Genomic DNA, 19,202 nt, shown 5'->3' on the forward strand with positions numbered 1-19,202 from the left:
TGAAGCGCAGAGTGTTTGAGGACCGGGACATTCACAGAAAAACCAAAATGCTTATTTACAAAGCTATTGTACTACCAACCTTACTATTTGCTTGTGAAACATGGACCACTCATAAATGCCATCTCCAACTCCTCGAAGGATTCCATCAACGATGTCTCCAATTTTTTTTACAAATCACTTGGGAAGACAGGTGAACTAATATCAGTGTACCGGAAGAAGCAAAGATCACCAGTGTTGAAGCAATGATTCTTCAACATCAACTTTGTTGGACTGGTCATGTTGTGCGGATGCCTGATGATCGTCTTCCAAAGCAACTAGTCTATTCCAAACTTAAAAATGGAAAGCATAATGCTGGTGGTCGACAAAAGAGGTTTAAAGACTATCTCAAGGCAAATCTAAAAAAATGTAGTATAAACACTGACAACTGGGAAACACTGGCCTGCGAGCGCTCCAGTTGGAGAACATCCTTTACTAAAGGTGTCATGAGCACTGAAGATGCTCAAACTCAGGACGAAAGGGAGAAACGTGCTAAGAGGAAGGCACATTTGGCAAACCCTCACTGTGATCAACTCCTGCCCAGAAACTGATGTCCCCACTGTGGAAGGACGTGTGGATCCAGAATTGGCCTCCACAGTCCCTTACGGACTCACTTTTAAAACCATGTTCATGGAAGACAATCTGACTCGGCTACGAGTGATCGCCAAAGAAGAAAGAAGCAATTGGTGCTGTGTGGATAACTCTGAAATGCATGGATGAATTGGGAAAAGCCCGGCTCTGGAGCTGATTTCACTCCATACTGTGACAAAGGCCTTTGACAGAGCTCCTGACTCTTCAGTGCTGTCGGTATGCTGGGTGTGCCACCATACTGCCCTTTGGCCACTCTCCCCACCCCCTTTCCTGACGGATGTCCTGTGCCCAGTCCCCACCCCCACCCCAGGAAAGCAAAGTCCAGCCTAGTGCAATGGGATCAAAGGCTTTCTGAGTCGACATTATAGCCCTGATGAAATTGTGCCGATGTTCCCCCCGCTGGGAGTGAGACGAAAGGTGTGTCTTTATGGTTCTGGAAACGCTGTTCCTGGGGACAAAGGAAACTGCCTTAGAGTGAGTCAGGCCATCAGTTCACTTAGTTCAGTACTGTCTGCTCTGCCTGGAAATGCCAAGAACCGAACCTGGAATGTGTTCTGCCACTGAGCTGCAGTGATTGCATTGTTCAGATTTGGCTCCTTGATTCAGCAAGCGGCGGGGAGCCCAGAGCGGCTGGATCCAGCGTGCAACAGGTAAGGGAAGCTCTGCCTATAGGCAGCATTGCGGCTGGGGAATCCTTTATGTTGGGAACAGTGGGGCTGTAGGGGGTAGGGCTAGTCGTTTTGGCATCGGAGGAAAACTACAAAATGGTGCTTTCCCCCACCGCCAGGGAAGAAGGAGCGTCTCCACCCCCATTGTTCAGACTGAGGTCCAGCTCCGAGGGCCTTCTGGCGGTTCCCTCGCTGCGAGAAGCAAAGTTACAGGGAACCAGGCAGAGGGCCTTCTCGGTGGTGGCGCCCGCCCTGTGGATGTCAAGGGAATAAACAACTATCTGACTTTTAGTAGACATCTGAAGGCAGCCCTGTTTAGGGAAGTTTTTTATGTTCGATGTTTTATCGTGTTTTTAATATTCTGTTGGGAGACGCCCAGAGTGTCTGTGCAAACCCAGCCAGATGGATGGGGTAGAAATAAATTATTATTATTATTATTATTATTATTATTATTATTATTATTAGACATCTTGGGAGGAGGGAGGGGTGTGTGTATTATGTCAGCTGAAACATGGTGCAATTGGGCCTAACGCCCTGAAATATGCTGCGGGTGAGGGGGGAGGTTCTTCATGTACCTGCTACCTTTTGCTCTCTCCCTCCTCAGGTTGCCAGTGAGATGTCTTGCAGCAGAGGGCCCTGCCCACAGTGAAGAGGTGCCTGGTGAATGATGGCCAAGCGGCTTCTGGTGGCTATTGCCCTCTGGGCCCTGGGAGGCCCCGCTGGGCTTCATCATCTCTACCTGGGCCGGGATAACCATGCCCTATTGTGGATGCTGACTTTGGGCGGGTTTGGGATGGGGTGGCTCTGGGAGCTGTGGCTGCTGCCGGGTTGGGTGACGCAGGCCAATCGCACCTTGGAACTGCCCAGAGATGGACCTCCACCTTTCAGCCCTGTGCGCTTCCTAGGCCAAGCCTCAGTAGGCATCTACTTTGGTTTGGTGGCCCTGATGGGTCTCTCAGGCCTCCCGGGTTTTTACTTCCTGGCTCTCCCCCTGGCGGTGGGACTCGGAGTTCACCTGGTGTCCGCAGTGGGTGACCAATCCTCTGATCTCCAAGCTACTTTAAAGGCGGCCTTCATAACTGCACCAATCTTCTATGGCCGCTCTCTGGCCATCTTCCCCATCACTCTCACAGCTAGTGTCACAGCCCAGCGACACCGGTGCTATAAATCCAGCAAGGGCACCAGGGAGAAGCTTGGTGCCCGACTGTACCGACTGGGCCTAGCCTACCTTGCTTTCACGACACCTTTGGCATACTCTGTCTTCTACAACACAGCGGCCACTGCCAGCTACGTAGCCGGCACTCTTAGATCCACGCTGGATTGGCTCAGTGTGTTCCCATCCCTGAGCAGCGCGCTGGAATCGGTGCTCCTCCTGCCCTACCATGCCTGGAAGATGCTGGGCTTCAGCGTTGGCTCCTTCCAGGAGTGGGAGCAAGTTTTTGCCTTTGTGCACTCGGTCCAGAATGAGAGACAGCGGATGGCATTGAAGGTACAGGGCAATACTCTTCAGCTCAGTTTTGTTTTTGTGATGGTATGCTTTATAGCAACTGGACTAGAGGAGTGGGATCTGGGCAACGTCCATTTTGGGTGATGCTGTGGCCATGTGGGTTAGGATACTGAGGGCCCCATTTCGGAAGTCTCTCCAGAATGTGGGGTTTTGCAGCAAAAGGCTTCTGAGGGACTTTTACTGGCATTTGGCACTGTTTTGGAATAAATAGGCAATGTCAATGCCGTGATCCCATGGTTTAGGATGCTGAGCTCCCCTGTTCCGGAAGTCTCCATGGAACATGGGTTTTGGGCCACAAAAGGCTTCTGTGGAGCTTTTGGCGACGTTTGGCGACATTTTGGAGCGAATTGGGAGACAATTTTTTGGTGACCCCATTTAGGAAGTCTCTGTGGAATGCAGATTTTGGGGCGCAAAAGGCTTCTGTGGGGCTTTTGCCGATATTTGGCTCCATTTTGGAGTGAATCGGGCGACGTTGCTTTTTTGGTCATGCTCATATTTCTAGATTCATGGTTTTTGAATCTTCAGCCAACTCAAGGATAAGGCTAGAGTTGGACTTAGCTGGTAACTAAGGCTACTTTATCCATCTCTCACGTGGAACTGGGAAACAGGAAGTTTGGGCTTTGGGAAGAGGGAATCAAAATGTCTCTATTCCCAACTTTAACACCTCCCTTCAAATGTCAAAGAGATAAAGAACTACTTAAGTTTTAGAAGACACCTGTAGGCAGCTGTGATGGGATGGTGAGCTGCTTGTGCGTAAAATCCTGATCCCTCAGAGTTTGGCTAAGTCCCCAAACCTCTGTCTGTGATGGAGCTCCTTAAGCATGGCTCCATCAATTGCTCGTTGAATCGGACAGTGGGCGTTTACGGAACTTCTTCCAGCATAAAAGCTCCTTAACGGAAACGCGTCTTCTGGACTCTCAGCGTGACAGTTTCCGCCGAGGAGTGGGTGTCCCTACGGGAGGTCCTGAAACCTCCCCACTGTTCTCGCTTGAAGTGTCTCTGAGCCCTCCCTCCGACTCACTTTCCCTTGGAACTCCACTTCTCCCCCTGCTGGTCCCCTCCTCCGCTGAGTGGTCTCTCTCACCCTCCATGAGCCCTTTCACCTCCTTCGTCTCAGATGACAGTTCCCTGACATCCACCTCCCCTCCAGGGCCCCCTTCACCCCCTTCCCTCCCCTCCTCTGCGGGAGGCGAGGGAGCAAAACCCCTGAAGGAACCTCCCTCATCTTCCGAAGTTTCGAACACTTCCCTCCACCTTTTGCTGTTTCCGGTTTCCAAGTACTCCTCCTCCTCGGAGTCTGTACCTCCTTCCAACTCCGATTCCCTGAATCCCTCCAGTTCCTCCTCATCGTCGGTGGTGCCAAAGTACTCCCTCCGGAACCTCGCTACTGGCTGAGGTTTCCTGGGGAACCTTTGGTGGAACGTTTCGATCAAGACCTCGTCATGGACCTCCTCTGCCTTCACCCAGGTGTTTTCCGACTCCGGTTCCCCTTCCCACGCGACCAAATACTCCACCTGATTACCCTTCCACCTGGAGTCGATGATTTCCGCCACATAGTTGCGGCTTTCCCTTTCTTCTATGGCTGGCCCCCGTGTGGATACCCCTTCACCTTCCCCCCTGTATGGTGACAGTAATGACCTGTGGAATACTGGGTGCAGTTTCATGTGGTTCGGTAACCGGAGTCTGAAAGCCACTGGGTTGACCTGTTGGATGACCTCAAATGGTCCCAATCTTTTGGGTCTCAATTTCTTGCAACCCCCCTTGAACGGCAATCCTTGGGTAGATAGCCAGACCCGACTCCCCACCCTAATTGTTTCACCTTCCCATCTGCTCTTGTCTGCCTGCCTCTTATATTCTTCTTTGGCCCTTTCTAAGTTGTGTTGGAGTTGACGATGGATCGCTTCCATTTCTTCTACAAAAAGTTCAGCGGCCGGAACACTCCATCTCTCTCCTCCTTCCCCTGGAAACGCCCTGGGGTGGCACCCATAATTAGCCAAAAAGGGGCTCATCCCGGTGGACACATTCTCTGCATTATTGTAAGCAAATTCCGCTAGTGCCAACTTTTCGACCCAATCGTTTTCTCTGTCATTGACATAACACCTCAGGTATTGTTGAAGGATACCGTTTGCCCTCTCCGCCTGCCCATTGGTCTCAGGGTGCCTGGCAGTCGAAAAGTTGACCTCTACGTGCAACAAGCTCATAAGCTTCCTCCAGAATCTGGACGTGAACTGTTTCCCTCTGTCGGAAACCACCCTCAAGGGGGCGCCATGCAGCCTAAAAATATGTTCTACAAACAATTTCGCTGTCTCTTCCACCGTGACTGCATGTGAGCAAGCTACAAAGTGACCCATTTTAGTTAACTGGTCTACTACGACTAGTATGGCGGTTTTCCCCTGGGATTTGGGCAGATCAGTCATAAAATCTATCGACACCGCCTCCCACGGTCGTTCTGGTGTGGGTAACGGTTTTAATAACCCCGCTGGTGCCCGCCTTTCTCCTTTGGCTCTCTGGCATTGGTCACACCTTCTCACATACTCCCGTACATCCTCCCTCACCTTGGGCCACCAAAACTCCCTGGTCACCAACCACATGGTCTTGTGTTGCCCAAAATGCCCCGCTGTGGGATTGTCGTGCAGCTGTTTGAGTACTCTCCCCCTCAATTCCCCTTCGGGTATATATAGCGCCCCTTTGTAATACAATGCCCCGTTTCTTTCTTCAAAACCTCCGGGGTCTTCTCCCTCTCTCCTTAAACCTCTGAGCTTATCCTGGGCGTACTCATCATTTACCGTTCCCTCTACCAGTTCTCTTTGCCCCACCCAGGCCGCACCACACACCCAGTGGTCCTCTGGGATAATATGTCTCTCTTCTGGCGCTCCCTCCCCCTCCAAATATTCAGGTTTGCGAGAGAGAGCGTCCGCTCTGATGTTTTCTGGACCTGGCACATAGCAGATTTCAAAATGGAATTTGGAGAACTCCTGGGCCCATCTCACTTGTCGTTGGTTGAGCACTCGTGCCGTTCTCCAATACTCCAAATTCTTGTGGTCCGTACACACTTGCACCTTATGCTGTGCGCCAATTAGTAAGTGTCTCCATCTCCGGAACGCTTCGTGAATGGCGAGTAGTTCTCGGTCATATACCGTGTAGTTCCTCTCGGATTTGTTCAGCTTACGCGAAAAGAAGGCACACGGTCTCCATTCCGACTCCTTGCTCCCTGGCTGAAGCAGCACCGCCCCCACCGCCCGGTCTGAGGCATCAGTTTCCACTCTCATGGGTTTTTGTAAATCCACATGCAGGAGCTGTTCTTCCGAAGCGAATGCCTTTTTCAATTCCTCAAAAGCGTGCTCCGCCTCCGCCGTCCAAACGAATTTCTTCTTGCTGCTTAGACAGTCCGTGATGGGAGCCGTTAAGTGGGCAAAGTTCTTGATGAATTTACGGTAAAAGTTCCCAAACCCTAAGAACCTTTGCACATCTTTTTTCGTTTTCGGTGTCTTCCATTCCAGCACCGCCTGGACCTTGCCTGGATCCATGGCTAATCCCTTGTCTGATAGGCGGTACCCCAGGAATTCCACCTCCTTGGTGTGGAACTGACACTTCTCCAATTTCACCCACAACTGGTTTGCTTGCAGCTGGCTCAGCACTTCCCTGACATCCTTTACATGCTGCTCCTCATTCTCTGAATATATCAGCACGTCATCGAGGAAGGCCACGCAATTCTTGTAGAGCAAAGGTCCCAGTACATGGTTCATGAGCGATTGAAAACAGGCGGAGCCTGCTTGTAATCCAAAGGGCATAACCAGATATTCGAAAGCCCCTAGGGGGGTGAACATCGTTGTCTTCCATTCATCCCCCTTCTTTATTCGTATCAGGTTGTACGCTCCTCTCAGGTCCAGTTTCGTGAATATCTTTCCCTTCCTCACCCTGGTCAAAATGTCATCAATCCTGGGCATGGGGAAAGTCACTGGTTCTGACACGGCATTCAGCCGCCGGTAGTCCACGACCAATCTCGGTTTATCCGTGTTTTTTTTGTCCACAAAAAACACTGGGCTGCCCCCCACCGCTCTGGACTCTCTGATGAAACCTCTCTTCAGGTTTTTGTCAATAAACTCCCTCAACTCCTGCATTTCCCTGTCTGACATGGCGTACAGCTTGCCCACGGGGAGCTGGGCCCCAGGGACCAGGTTAATTTGGCAGTCAAAGTCTCTATGCGGTGGTAGTTTATCTGCTTCCCTTTCGCTGAAGACCTTGCTCAGGTCAGCGTATTGTTTGGGCACCTTCCCTTTGTCCGCCACTTCCGTCCCTGCTAGGGAGGCTTTTGCCCCTTCTGGCACCTTTCCCTCTTTGCAGTGTTCCAGGCAATGTGCTGACCCAAAGGAGACCACTCTCTGATGCCAGCCCACTAGCGGGTCATGCAACGCTAGCCAGCTCATTCCCAAAATGACTGGCGCCCCTCCCAGGGTGGCTACATTGAACGCTATCCTTTCGGTGTGCCTTGCCACCCTCATAACCATTGGGACGGTCTGTAGGCTAACTTCTCCCCCCAACAGCTCCCTCCCATCGATCGTGGTGACCTGCAGGGGGTTGCTTAAAGGGAGTGTCTGTATCTGGTGTTCAGCTGCAAACTCCTTGCTCATAAAATTACAGGAGCTGCCTGAGTCCAACAGCGCTTTGGTCTTTAGTGGGTATCCGTTTGCCAGCTCTAGCAACACCTCTATTACTAGGGCTGGTCTTGGAGGTTCCGGAGTGGGCACTTTTACTGCTCCTTGGCCTGTCTGCAGTGCCCTGACAGTGGCAGACAGGCGTTGGCTTTTACTGGCTCCTGGACTTCCTCCTCCTTCCCCCCAACAGCTCCCGCCATCCCTTGCCATTCCTTTCTTTGCGGGCAGACTCTGGCAAAGTGACCTGGCTGCTGGCAGAGATAACATTTCTTGGCGCTCTTTCCCTCCTTCTTCCTCCCTTCACTGGGATTTGAAACTGCGCGCGCGCGCGCGCTGTTCCAACTTCCATCGGCTCTCCGGGCGGGAAACTTGGTTCTGGAATCTCTGGAATGCGGAAATCCCTCCAACGCTCTCCTTTCCCCTCCCGCTTCTCCAAGGCTCTTGCCTCCTGGCGCGCTCCAATGGTCAGCGCTGATTTGGTCAGCTGGTCCATAGACTCCGCCCTGGGCGCCCGGGAAAGTTCGTCTTTCACCGCCGAAGAAAGCCCCTCTTCAAAGAGCATTTGAATGGGTTCCGCCGATAAGTCCCACCCCAATTTATGTATCAACATTGTAAACTCAGTCCAGTACTCACGAACCGATCGGCTCCCCTGTTTGCAAGCCATCAATTGCCTGCGCACCAGTCCCTGTTCAATCTCGCTGGAAAACATCAAATCCATGGCGCGAAAAAACTTCCTCGCGTCCTTCAGCATGTCACTATTCCCTGCCATCAGGGGCCTCACCCAGTCTCTCGCCCCCCCTTCGAGATGGCCAATCACAAACGCCACTCGCGATGCCTCATCGGGAAAGTCGTTAAACTGCAGTTCGAGAGCATACTGCATCTCTGTCCTAAAGGCTTGGTAGTTCCTGGGGTCCCCCCCAAACTTCTGCACCATTCCTGGCATCTTTCTTGCTAGTGTAGCGCCTTTTGCCTTTTCTGCATCCTGCGCCCTCCTTTCTTCTAGCCTCGCCGTTTGCATTGCTAGCTGGAGTTCCAACACTCTGTACCTTTCTTCCAGACTTGGACTTTCTCCAGCTCCTGCTGCTCCTCCGGCTCCGGCTGGGTTGCTCATGATGCCTCTCTGCACAAGCTGCTTTCAGGGACTGTCCGATTGCTGTGATGGGATGGTGAGCTGCTTGTGCGTAAAATCCTGATCCCTCAGAGTTTGGCTAAGTCCCCAAACCTCTGTCTGTGATGGAACTCCTTAAGCATGGCTCCATCAATCGCTCGTTGAATCGGACAGTGGGCGTTTACGGAACTTCTTCCAGCATAAAAGCTCCTTAACGGAAACACGTCTTCTGGACTCTCGGCGTGACAGTTTCCGCCGAGGAGTGGGTGTCCCTACGGGAGGTCCTGAAACCTCCCCACTGTTCTCGCTTGAAGTGTCTCTGAGCCCTCCCTCCGACTCACTTTCCCTTGGAACTCCACTTCTCCCCCTGCTGGTCCCCTCCTCCGCTGAGTGGTCTCTCTCACCCTCCATGAGCCCTTTCACCTCCTTCGTCTCAGATGACAGTTCCCTGACAGCAGCCCCAAAATAATGTTTGTTATTTTGCTATGTTTCATATATGTTGTAAAGGACATGGGTGGCGCTGTGGGTTAAACCACAGAGCCTAGGACTTGCCAATCAGAAGGTCAGCGTTTCAACTCAGCACGACGGGGTGAGCTCCCATTGCTCGATCCCTGCTCCTGCCAACCTAGCAGTTCAAAAGCACGTCAAAGTGCAAGTAGATAAATAGGTACCACTCCGGCGGGAAGGTAAACGGCGTTTCCATGTGCTGCTCTGGTTCGCCAGAAGCGGCTTAGTCATGCTGGCCACATGACCCGGAAGCTGTACGCCGGCTCCCTCGGCCTATAGAGCGAGATGAGCGCCGCAACCCCAGAGTCGGCCACAACTGGACCTAATGGTCAGGGGTCCCTTTACCTTTATATATGCTGTTAGTTGACCAGAGTGGCTAGGGAAACCCAACTAGATGGGCAGGGTATAAATAATAGAATTATTATTTTTATTAAAGCTGAGGAGACCTGGGTTTAAAACCCCACTTAGACTCACAGGCTGACCTTGGGTCAGTCATAACCTCTTAGCCTAAGCTACCTCTCAGGACTGTTCTGAGGATAAAATGCAGGTGAGGAGGAGCCACGTTTGCTGCCTCGAGCTCTTTGGAGGAAAGGTGAGCTATAAATAATTGTTGTTGTTGTTGTTGTTTAGTCGTTTAGTCGTGTCCAACTCTTCGTGACCAATTGGACCAGAGCACACCAGGCACTCCTGTCTTCCACCGCCTCCCGCAGTTTGGTCAGGCTCATGTTTGTAGCTTCAAGAACACTGTCCAACCATCTCGTCCTCTGTCGTTCCCTTCTCCTTGTGCCCTCCATCTTTCCCAACATCAGGGTCTTTTCCAGGGAGTCTTCTCTTCTCATGAGGTGGCCAAAGTATTGGAGCCTCAGCTTCACGATCTGTCCCTCCAGTGAGCACTCAGGGCTGATTTCCTTAAGAATGGATACATTTGATCTTCTTTGCAGTCCATGGGACTCTCAAGAGTCTCCTCCAGCACCATAATTCAAAAGCATCGATTCTTCGGCGATCAGCCTTCTTGATGGTCCAGCTCTCACTTCCATACATCACTACTGGGAAAACCATGGTTTTAACTATACAGACCTTTGTTGGCAAGGTGATGTCTCTGCTTTTTAAGATGCTTTTCTAGGTTTGCCATCGCCTTTCTCCCAAGGAGCAGGCGTCTTTTAATTTCGTGACTGCTGTCACCATCTGCAGTGATCATGGAGCCAAAAAAGTGAAATCTCTCACTGCCTCCATTTCTTTCCCTTCTATTTGCCAGGAGGTGATGGGACCAGTGGCCATGATCTTCGTTTTTTTGATGTTGAGTTTCAGACCATATTTTGCGCTCTCCTCTTTCACCCTCATCAAAAGGTTCTTTAATTCCTCCTCACTTTCTGCCATCAAGGTTGTGTCATCTGCATATCTGAGGTTGTTGATATTTCTTCAGGCGATCTTAATTCCGGCTTGGGATTCATCCAGTCCAGCCTTTCGCATGATGAATTCTGCATATAAGTTAAATAACCAGGGAGACAATATACAGCCTTGCCGTACTCCTTTCCCAATTTTGAACCAATCAGTTGTTCCATATCCAGTTCTAACTGTAGCTTCTTGTCCCACATAGAGATTTCTCAGGAGACAGATGAGGTGATCAGGCGCTCCCATTTCTGTAAGAACTTGCCATAGTTTGCTGTGGTCGACACAGTCAAAGGCTTTTGCATAGTCAATGAAGCAGAAGTAGATGTCCTTCTGGAACTCTCTAGCTTTCTCCATAATCCAGTGCATGCTTGCAATTTGATCTCTGGTTCCTCTGCCCCTTCGAAATCCAGCTTGCACTTCTGGGAGTTCTCGGTCCACATACTGCTTAAGCCTGCCTTGTAGAATTTTAAGCATAACCTTGCTAGCGTGTGAAATGAGTGCAATTGTGCGGTAGTTGGAGCATTCTTTGGCACTGCCCTTCTTTGGGATTGGGATGTAGACTGATCTTCTCCAATCCTCTGGCCACTGCTGAGTTTTCCAAATTTGCTGGCATATTGAGTGTAGCACCTTGACAGCATCATCGTTTAAAATTTTAAATAGTTCAGCTGGAATATCATCACTTCCACTGGCCTTGTTATTAGCAGTGCTTTCTAAGGCCCATTTGACTTCACTCTCCAGGATGTCTGGCTCAATAATGCAATAGTCTTATATGCGTCTATTCAGAAACCCCATTACGTTCAATGGGATGCACTCCAGGTAAGCGTGTACAGGATTGCAGCCTAACAGCTCAAACCTGACTAAGTGTACTCAGAAGCAAGTTCAGTCCAGGATATTGCAACCCTCTCAACACACTACAAACAAACAGGAGCCAAAGAAACCCCCTCCTTAAACTCATAGAAGCAAATTCAATACAAGTCCATGGGACTTACTCCTGGGTAAGTGAGGTTAAGACTGCAACCTAAGCCCTAATCGTAGAGCAGAGAATGCCAGCTTTAAGGCCAGTAAGCTGTAAACAACAACAGCAATGCTAGAAACCATATGAGAAAGACACTCAGTCTCAAAGGTTGGATAGCTCAGTCGGTTAGAGTGTGGTGCTAATAACACCAAGGTTGCAGGTTCGATCCCCATATGGGACAGCTGCATTTTCCTGCATTGTAGGTGTTGCAGGAATTTATGTATAGGTTGGGGGGGGGGTTGACCCTCCAGCAGATATCATGCACATGCAGCCCACTACCAAAATCAGCACAATCGCTTTTGTGACTTTTGTGATTTGTCCCCACAAAACACTTCATCACAGTTTCTTCCTGTCTATTGAAAGGGCCTTTGCTGCACGATACCAAATGTAAGAATTCACTGATAAATGTATCTATGTACTGGCTCACTGGGAAAATTCCAGAAATTCAGATAGACATGTAAGCTCAGCTACTCAGCAGCCCCTCTGCCTGAGTGATAATCCCTGGCATCCTGATACCTGAGTGCCAGACAGGTAGCCATTCCAGAAATTCCAGCCATTCCAGAAATACAGAAAGCTGAAGACAAAAGGGTGTGATTAACTTGCCTGGGAAATAGGGAAATGTAAATATCTTTTGTTACACTTGATGGGTGTTTGGTGGAGGGCAAGGAGAACCATGGGGCAGGGTCCAGGATGCTCAGATTACTGCCACCAGACCCCCCCCTTTCATGATGTAACCGTGATGTATGAGTGATGTTGTCTGGGGGGGGGGTGTAACATGGGAATTAGCAGCTAATAAAAGTTTAGGGGCTCTTTTGTTCGGGGCTTCCATCTTGTTCCACCTTGTGGCAGGTGGGAGTCCTGTCGGGACAGTCTTCAATAAAGACCGAGCCTACTGGCGGCTGTTTCGCTCTGGTATTCCTGGCTGGTGTCCTTGTTTTTTGTCCAAGGGAGCCCTCATATTTCTACGTTAACATAGGGCCTTGGACTAGACGATCCTCAGGGTCCCTTCTATTGGTAAAACCTATTTGGTGTTTCGCAACTTCCGACTAGTTGCAGGACCTTAGCCAGACCTAGCAGAGTAAACGCAGAATCCACGGAAGCAATTGGCAACTTGGCTGCAGACAGGATAGACGAAGCAGGAACCAGGAACTTATAGATAGGTGTTTATTATATACAGTGGACTATTTACAGGAACAGAACACGGGTCTTTTGCTAGCTCTCTCTGACACGACTCACAACTCCTACACTGACGCACAGAACTCTGAACTCCAAACTACCAGTTAGTAGGCCATTAATTACCACCCCTTTGAGATAGCTTGACCAATCAGGGAGCGGTCTCCATGTCTCTTGTTATCACCAGGCAGACTTACTCCTTCAGATTGCCTTCTGGCTGTCTGCCAAACCTTAACTGACTCTGTGTGAGTAGCTGCACAGACACAGTTTCCCAACACCTTCCAACTCTATGATTCTATGAAGGTCATTCTGCATAGGACTCAGCTTATACAGATCTATAAAACTAGGCAGTCGTTCTTGGCTTCCCCACTGACATCAGCCTCTACTGTGCCACTGGCTGTGAGGCCCACCAGAACATCTCCTCCACCTAACAGGCCTGAAATGTTTCCTCCTTTCCCTATTAGGTCTTAGGAATCCACGACGATGCCACACCTGAAGAAATCCACAAAAGCTACCGGGAGCTGGTGAAGCTTTGGCATCCAGATCACAATCGGCACCGGGCAGAAGAGGCGGAGAGACGTTTCATTGAGGTACAAGCTGCCTACGAGCTCCTCACACAGATGAGGAAGCCAAAGCCGGCATGACGGACTCTGACTGCATCCATAAAACACTGACGTTTATGTTGCTGGGGGGAATAAAAGCATTTCGCCTTGAAGCCATGGTTCTCAAAAGAGCTTCTTAGCATGCCCTACATTGGTCCAGAAGATGGAGGACACAAATTGTATAGTGAAATATATTTGGAGTCGAGTGTGGATTTCATGCTGTTTATTCAGCTCATAGTAGTGAGGAATGAAAGTTCCCCCCAAATATCTGCTTTATATACATTATTTACACAATGGGTCGCACATGATTGGCTAATTCTGGGATTCTCCTGTAGGCCAATCAGGTTGTAGATTCACTTCCACCTGGAGCTGGATTGGGTGGCTCCTGCGGACCAATCATACTGCTGCATTGTTCTAGGACCAATCAGACTGCTGCATTCTGGACCCTATTGTTCTAGGACCAATCAGACTTCTGCTTTTTGGATCCTATTCAACTCAGTACATAACATATAGTATGCCCTTCCACTTGGTCATCTGTTGACTTAGTGGTGCCAAGTCTTCCTCCTCCCTGTCCCCCCCCCCCCGCCCTTCAAATTCTCTGGGTCTGTTTTCCAGAGACTTTTGCAGCACTCGATGGACTGGCGTGATCCCTTTTCTTTTTATGTTGCCTGTCTTTTGACATAGGAGGAGAAGCAGTGCTTTCAAGTTTTGCTTTTCTGTCCTAGAAATATTTGCATTGAAGGGAGGATACATTTATTAAACAAATAAAATGTTTGTTAATAATATATGGGAGGTTTTTTTGGGGGGACCACTCAGGAGGTTTGAAAACATATATATTATTTTTATTGTATTTTTTTTTAAGTACAGAAAAGATAGGGTTGCCAGATTTCAAAAAGTGAAAATCCGGACAGAAAAGTTGTTGAGCATTCTGTGGTTTTGCCCAAAGTTGTTGAGCTATTTTTAAGGGAAATCGCCAACGTGGTTTGCCATTCATCTGGTTTCTCCCGGACATTTCAGCAATTCCCACATCAGGACAGGTTTCCGACGGCTGGTTCCTGGCTATGTCCAGGAAATTCCATACATATGGCAACCCTAGAAAAGAAGAATGGCATATAATCATTAATCCAAAACCACAGAGACTCAGAATCTAAACTAAAGAAAATAATGAGCACTGTCTCACATTATCACCAAATTTTTCGTTCCAGAAGGAAATAAAATCGGACATTTTTTTCCATATACGTTTTTCTCTTGCTTGTACATAATAAGTTAGCTTATGATTTACTGCTTTATCCCAAATACTAAAGAACTAGTCTGACCAGGGGAGATGGTGAGGCATCTTTCCCCTACAATACATTGAAATTGACATTTTTGATGCTATCAAAATAATAGTACCCATTTCTGCATCTACATTCCCAATAGTCTTCCAAGTAGTTGAAGAATACATTTATTGGGTTTCTTAGAATTTTGTGAGTTTGCTGGTGGGATCAACTGATAGGTTCAGATGGATTCCCCCCTCCCCCCCCACACACATTGCATTTTTAATATAATTCACCAGTGAGTGCTGAATGGCAATAGCTTCAATTACAATACCTGTTGGTGTGTATTTATGGACCATCTGCATTGAGCAACTTCTAAATTGTTGGAGGGAATTACTGGATCTCCCCAGAAAGCTAAATCTATATCTGCTGTTTATAAATGCTTCTTGGACCTTTTTTAAGTAGATTGGCAGGAACCTAGAGAGTTGTGGAAACTAAACAATGGGAAATTGCTCTAGAATCTATATGGAACATTTCTCTAGATTTGCGGTTGATCCAGGAAAAAATTATGTTTCGGGTATATTGGATTCCGCAACCTCAGCACAGGAAGGCCCTGTTTAAGACATATAGATGCCGGAGGCGAAATGTTGAAAACACCTTGTTGTGGAATATGATGGTGAGCACATCCATGATGTATTCATTTTGGTCTGACATAGTTGTGAATATAAATTTTGTATTGCCAAAAAGTTTGATATTTGCAATGCCCATGTACTATAAACTATATTCCTATAAGTATAGGAGTTAACAAGAGGACAAAAGTACATCTTATGTAAGCCCTTATGGTCGCCATAAGCCTCGAAGGACATGTTAAACCTTGCCACCATTGCAACATTTTTATAGTGTCATGTGGATACCTATTTGGACACTTGGATTGACTTGTATTGACTTGTATGTTTTATTTTAGATAGGAAATATCGGTGGCCATTATATTCTCAGTGCAACCTGACATTGTTTACTGTCATTATTAACCTTTCTCTGTCCTTTTTCGTGTTAAAATTGACACTTAAAAAACAAATAATGAAAAAGACATTCCGGAAGTTTTGGATATTACCGTATTTTTCCGTCTATAAGAAGCCCCCATATATAAGACACCCCCTATTTTGAGGGACTCAGATTTAAGAAAATGGGGGGAGACACTATCTGTGTATAAGACACGCCCTAATTTTTGACATTATTTTTTAGGGGGGGAAACCTAGTCTTATACACGAAAAAATACGGTACAACATTTCCAATAGATTTATAGATAGTCTGCATTTTATTAAAAAGTCATGCAAGTTACAATATCTACAACTGGAGGAAAAATCAGGATGAGGTGAGCCCAGACCTTTAACAATTTTCAAGTGGTCCATGTGGGACCCCAGATTGTGAATTGTGGTGTTGTTCCTCATGCACAACTCCCTTTCCTGGGAGATGCAGATAGAGGTTTGTTGGTTTGAAAAGCCTGCAAGCTCAGCTGATCCCAGCAGGTGCCGCTGTTGAGCTGCTGTAAAGCAGGAATGAATGGGGCTCCTGTTTTTTTTTCTTTTAAAAAAATTCCTTGGGAAATGAAAAATGATCCTATGGTTTCGCACAAAGAAAATATGTGTGGGGTTTGTCTATATTTCAGAAGAAGCAACAGCGCGATAACAGGCTGCGGACACGAATGAAAATAGACTTTGTGCTCAAATCCACAATGGACCATGCCGATAACATTGGGGTCCAAAGGAGGAGAATTTCAAATTCTTATTCTGAATTCGAATAATGGCTCACCAGAGCTCAGTTGTGGAACTTGTTTGCAATGCGCCAGCTTCTCCTTGGGAATCTGAAGAGATCTGCTCAATAAAGACTCTGAGTATCATGCGCAGAGGGTCATAACTAGATAACTAAATAACCAATACAAAACCTATCCTATCAGCTTGTATGTTTTGCGGGGAGAGGCGCTGAACAGGACTTTTCAAAGAGGGTGACTCTAGCAGCAAGTGGAGCATGTTGCCCTTTAGTTGCTGATAAATTGCTAAGAGTTTTGGTTGAGGAACAGAAAGAATAATGATAATGATGATGATAATAATAATAATTCTATTGTTATACGCGGGTGGCGCTGTGGGTAAAACCTCAGTGCCTAGAACTTGCCGATCGTACGGTCGGCGGTTCGAATCCCCGCGGTGGGGTGAGCTCCCGTCTTTCGGTCCCAGCTCCTGCCCACCTAGCAGTTCGAAAGCAACCCTAAGTGCAAGTAGATAAATAGGTACTGCTTTATAGCGGGAAGGTAAACGACGTTTCCGTGTGCTGCGCTGGTGCCGGCTCGCCAGAGCAGCTTCGTCACGCTGGCCACGTGACCCGGAAGTGTCTCCGGACAGCGCTGGCTCCCGGCCTCTTAAGTGAGATGAGCGCACAACCCTAGAGTCGGACACGACCGGTCCATACGGGCAGGGGTACCTTTACCTTTACCTTACCCCACCCATCTGGCTAGGTTTTCCCCACCGTTCTGGGCAGCTTCCAGCAAAATATATAAAATAATAAAATGTCAGACGTTAAAAACTTCCCTTCAGATGTTTCCTAAAAGTTGTGTCATTCTTTATCTCCCTGATATCTACAGGGAGGGTGCCACTACCAAGAAGGCCTGGTTCCCTGTAACCTCGCTTCTCGCAGTGAGGGAACCGCCAGAAGGCCCTTGGAAGTGGATCTCAGTGTCCGGGCTGAATTGCCACTTTTCTCCTATAGGAGAGCTCCCAAGGTGGCATGTGTACGTTTATTTATTCATTTATTTAATTTTTATTAAATTTTCTGTTTTAGAATTTAAGAGTATTCATTTAAACAACCTTAAAATATCAATGACTTCCCTTTCTTCTTTTTCCATGGTTCATTTTGCATAACATAAATCCCTACATATTTTATATAAACCAAACCATTCAGTATTCCATTATTACTTCCATCAAAATTCCATTATTACTTCCATCAAAATCTTTAAGCCCGACAGGCAGAAATTCCAACTTTTTAGCATAGAAACGCAGAATCGGTGATTGAAGCGTCACCTGTTGGATTTCTACCTGTCACGCCGCCGCTATTAACAGGCAAAACCCACGTCTCCATTCGCGTAGGCGGAGGGAAGAAAAGAAAGGGTTAAAAGAGAGACAGGCGGGTTTCCTAGGCGCTGCGGTATTGGGCAACCCGCGGCATCTCCGCCACGTTCCACGCGCCCGGATTGGCTTTTTGAGCCCCGCGGCTTCCCCGATTGGCCCAAGAGCCGTCACGGTTCGGGCGAAGAGCAGCCTTACCCCCTTTTCACCTGATTGGCCGTCCCCTAACGAAGAAGCCCGATTGGGCGGGCGGAGGGGAGGCGGAGCTTCAGCGGCTCCGTTGTTCTCCGAACTCCATCGAGCGCGAGGGTGGAGAGGCGGGCGGAGTGGGCGAGAGAGAGACGGGAGGGCCCCGCCTTTGCCTCGCTCCCATTGGCCGGCGTCCGCGCTTAAGCATTGGCTGAAGGGAGGAGAGGCTCCCGCGGCCCCATTGGCTGCCGGGGCTCGCGCACCGTTCGCTGCTCGCTCCCGTTCTCTGTCTCTTCGCTGGTGGGCGGGGCTCGCTTTCCCGGTGTTTGGCGGCGGCGGCGGCGGCCTGAGGTAAAGGGGGCGGGGGGGGCGGCGGTTGTGGAGACAGCGGCTGGGTCGTCGTCGGGGTAGGACGGGGCTCCCGGGCGCTGCCGCTTAATGGGGTCGATGGAGGGACAGGGGAGGCAGGGCTGAGGCGAGCGAATGGGCCGTTTCGCGAAAGGAGGGGGTGGGCTTCGAGGCAGGCCGTCGAGGGGGCGGCGGAGCGGAGCTGGTTTGTGAGGGAGCGAAGGGCCTGCGCGGACGGCGAGGGCCTCTTTCCCGCAAAGCAGGGCGACCTGTGGAAGGACCGCGAGAGTGCCTCTGAGCATGTCCAGAATGCATTTCCCTATGGCAATGAACGAGTAATGCGGGGAGGACCCCCAGCCCCGTCCCACAAACACACACACACATATTGGGGATTTGGCTTCCAGGCCGGAAGGGGGTTGTTCCCAGACAGACTGGAGCCGTGGCACTAAGGCTGCCATAAGTCCGGATTTTCCCGGGAGTTCAAAGGCAGAATTGACGGCTGGGTTTCCTTCAAAAAAGAAAGAAAGAAAAGAAAACAACCACTGCAATTTCCTTTCTTAAAAAAAAAAATCAAGAATTTTTGGGGGTTCCTTAAAAAAGGCTCTACAATTTCTGTTGTTTCCTTAAAAAACAGAACCAACAATGTTGGGGTCTTCCTAAAAGCTAAGCAACTTTCAGGATGTCCTGGTTTTTACTTTTGGAAATAGTACCCTGTTTGGTACCACCCCGAAACAACGAGGCACTGGATTGATGGAGGCGGCGGGCAGCTGAGTGTGAAAAATAGGGACGCGAATGAGAGGAAGCGGTTCCCAAAGGGTGTGAGCAGCTTGCAGTAGTCGCTGGTTTTGCTCTTTGCTGCTGCAAGGTTTGCATCTGACCAGCAACCATTTGGGTTGTTGTTGGTTTTGGGGTTTTGTTTAAAGAACAGTCTCCTGAACAGAAGAGCAGCAGTAACCTTTCTCTTGAAGGAGCAGCGCTGAGGGAACAAAAGCTTAAGAACTTTATAGCTTGAGTGTAGGATGGAATGGGCCCAGTGCTT

At 48.9% G+C, this 19,202-nt stretch overlaps 2 protein-coding genes and 1 long non-coding RNA gene across 6 annotated transcripts in view; all 3 read left to right on the forward strand.

Annotated features, from left to right (window-relative positions):
- LOC310755762 overlaps positions 1 to 19,202 on the forward strand; it is a 1,619,227-nt gene that overhangs the window by 125,757 nt on the left and 1,474,268 nt on the right. The window lies entirely within an intron of this gene.
- DNAJC22 (DnaJ heat shock protein family (Hsp40) member C22) lies at positions 985 to 15,516 on the forward strand. 2 transcript variants are annotated; one of them, XR_014544459.1, is made up of 4 exons: positions 985 to 1,277; positions 1,900 to 2,784; positions 13,117 to 13,917; positions 14,201 to 15,516. XR_014544459.1 is itself a non-coding variant. In XM_083598939.1 (3 exons), exons 2-3 carry the CDS (start codon positions 1,960 to 1,962, stop codon positions 13,294 to 13,296), a joined length of 1,005 nt encoding a protein of 334 aa, XP_083455065.1. In that variant the 5' UTR covers positions 985 to 1,277; positions 1,900 to 1,959; the 3' UTR covers positions 13,297 to 15,516. The 2 variants fall into 2 exon arrangements, 1 of the variants encoding a protein (XP_083455065.1); XM_083598939.1 differs by having other exon boundaries at positions 13,117 to 15,516.
- SPATS2 (spermatogenesis associated serine rich 2) overlaps positions 18,023 to 19,202 on the forward strand; it is a 51,032-nt gene continuing 49,852 nt past the window's right edge. Inside the window, exon 1 of one of the 3 annotated variants that reach the window (XM_083598776.1) lies at positions 18,023 to 18,166. The gene's annotated coding sequence lies outside the window, so the exon portion shown is untranslated. Of the gene's footprint in view, positions 18,401 to 19,202 lie in introns of all 3 variants that reach the window. The other 2 variants (XM_083598777.1, XM_083598778.1) reach the window with 2 other exon arrangements.

This window comes from Podarcis filfolensis (genome assembly GCF_964270895.1).
Source record: "Podarcis filfolensis genome assembly, chromosome: 2".
In the NCBI taxonomy this organism is placed as follows: domain Eukaryota; kingdom Metazoa; phylum Chordata; class Lepidosauria; order Squamata; family Lacertidae; genus Podarcis; species Podarcis filfolensis.

Excerpts from the sequence above, each read along its gene's own strand:
- DNAJC22 (XM_083598939.1), top strand. The coding sequence starts at position 1,960 with ATGATGGCCAAGCGGCTTCTGGTGGCTATTGCCCTCTGGGCCCTGGGA. Across the intron at positions 2,785-13,116 it reads GACAGCGGATGGCATTGAAG|GTCTTAGGAATCCACGACGA; the intron begins GTACAGGGCAAT and ends TTTCCCTATTAG.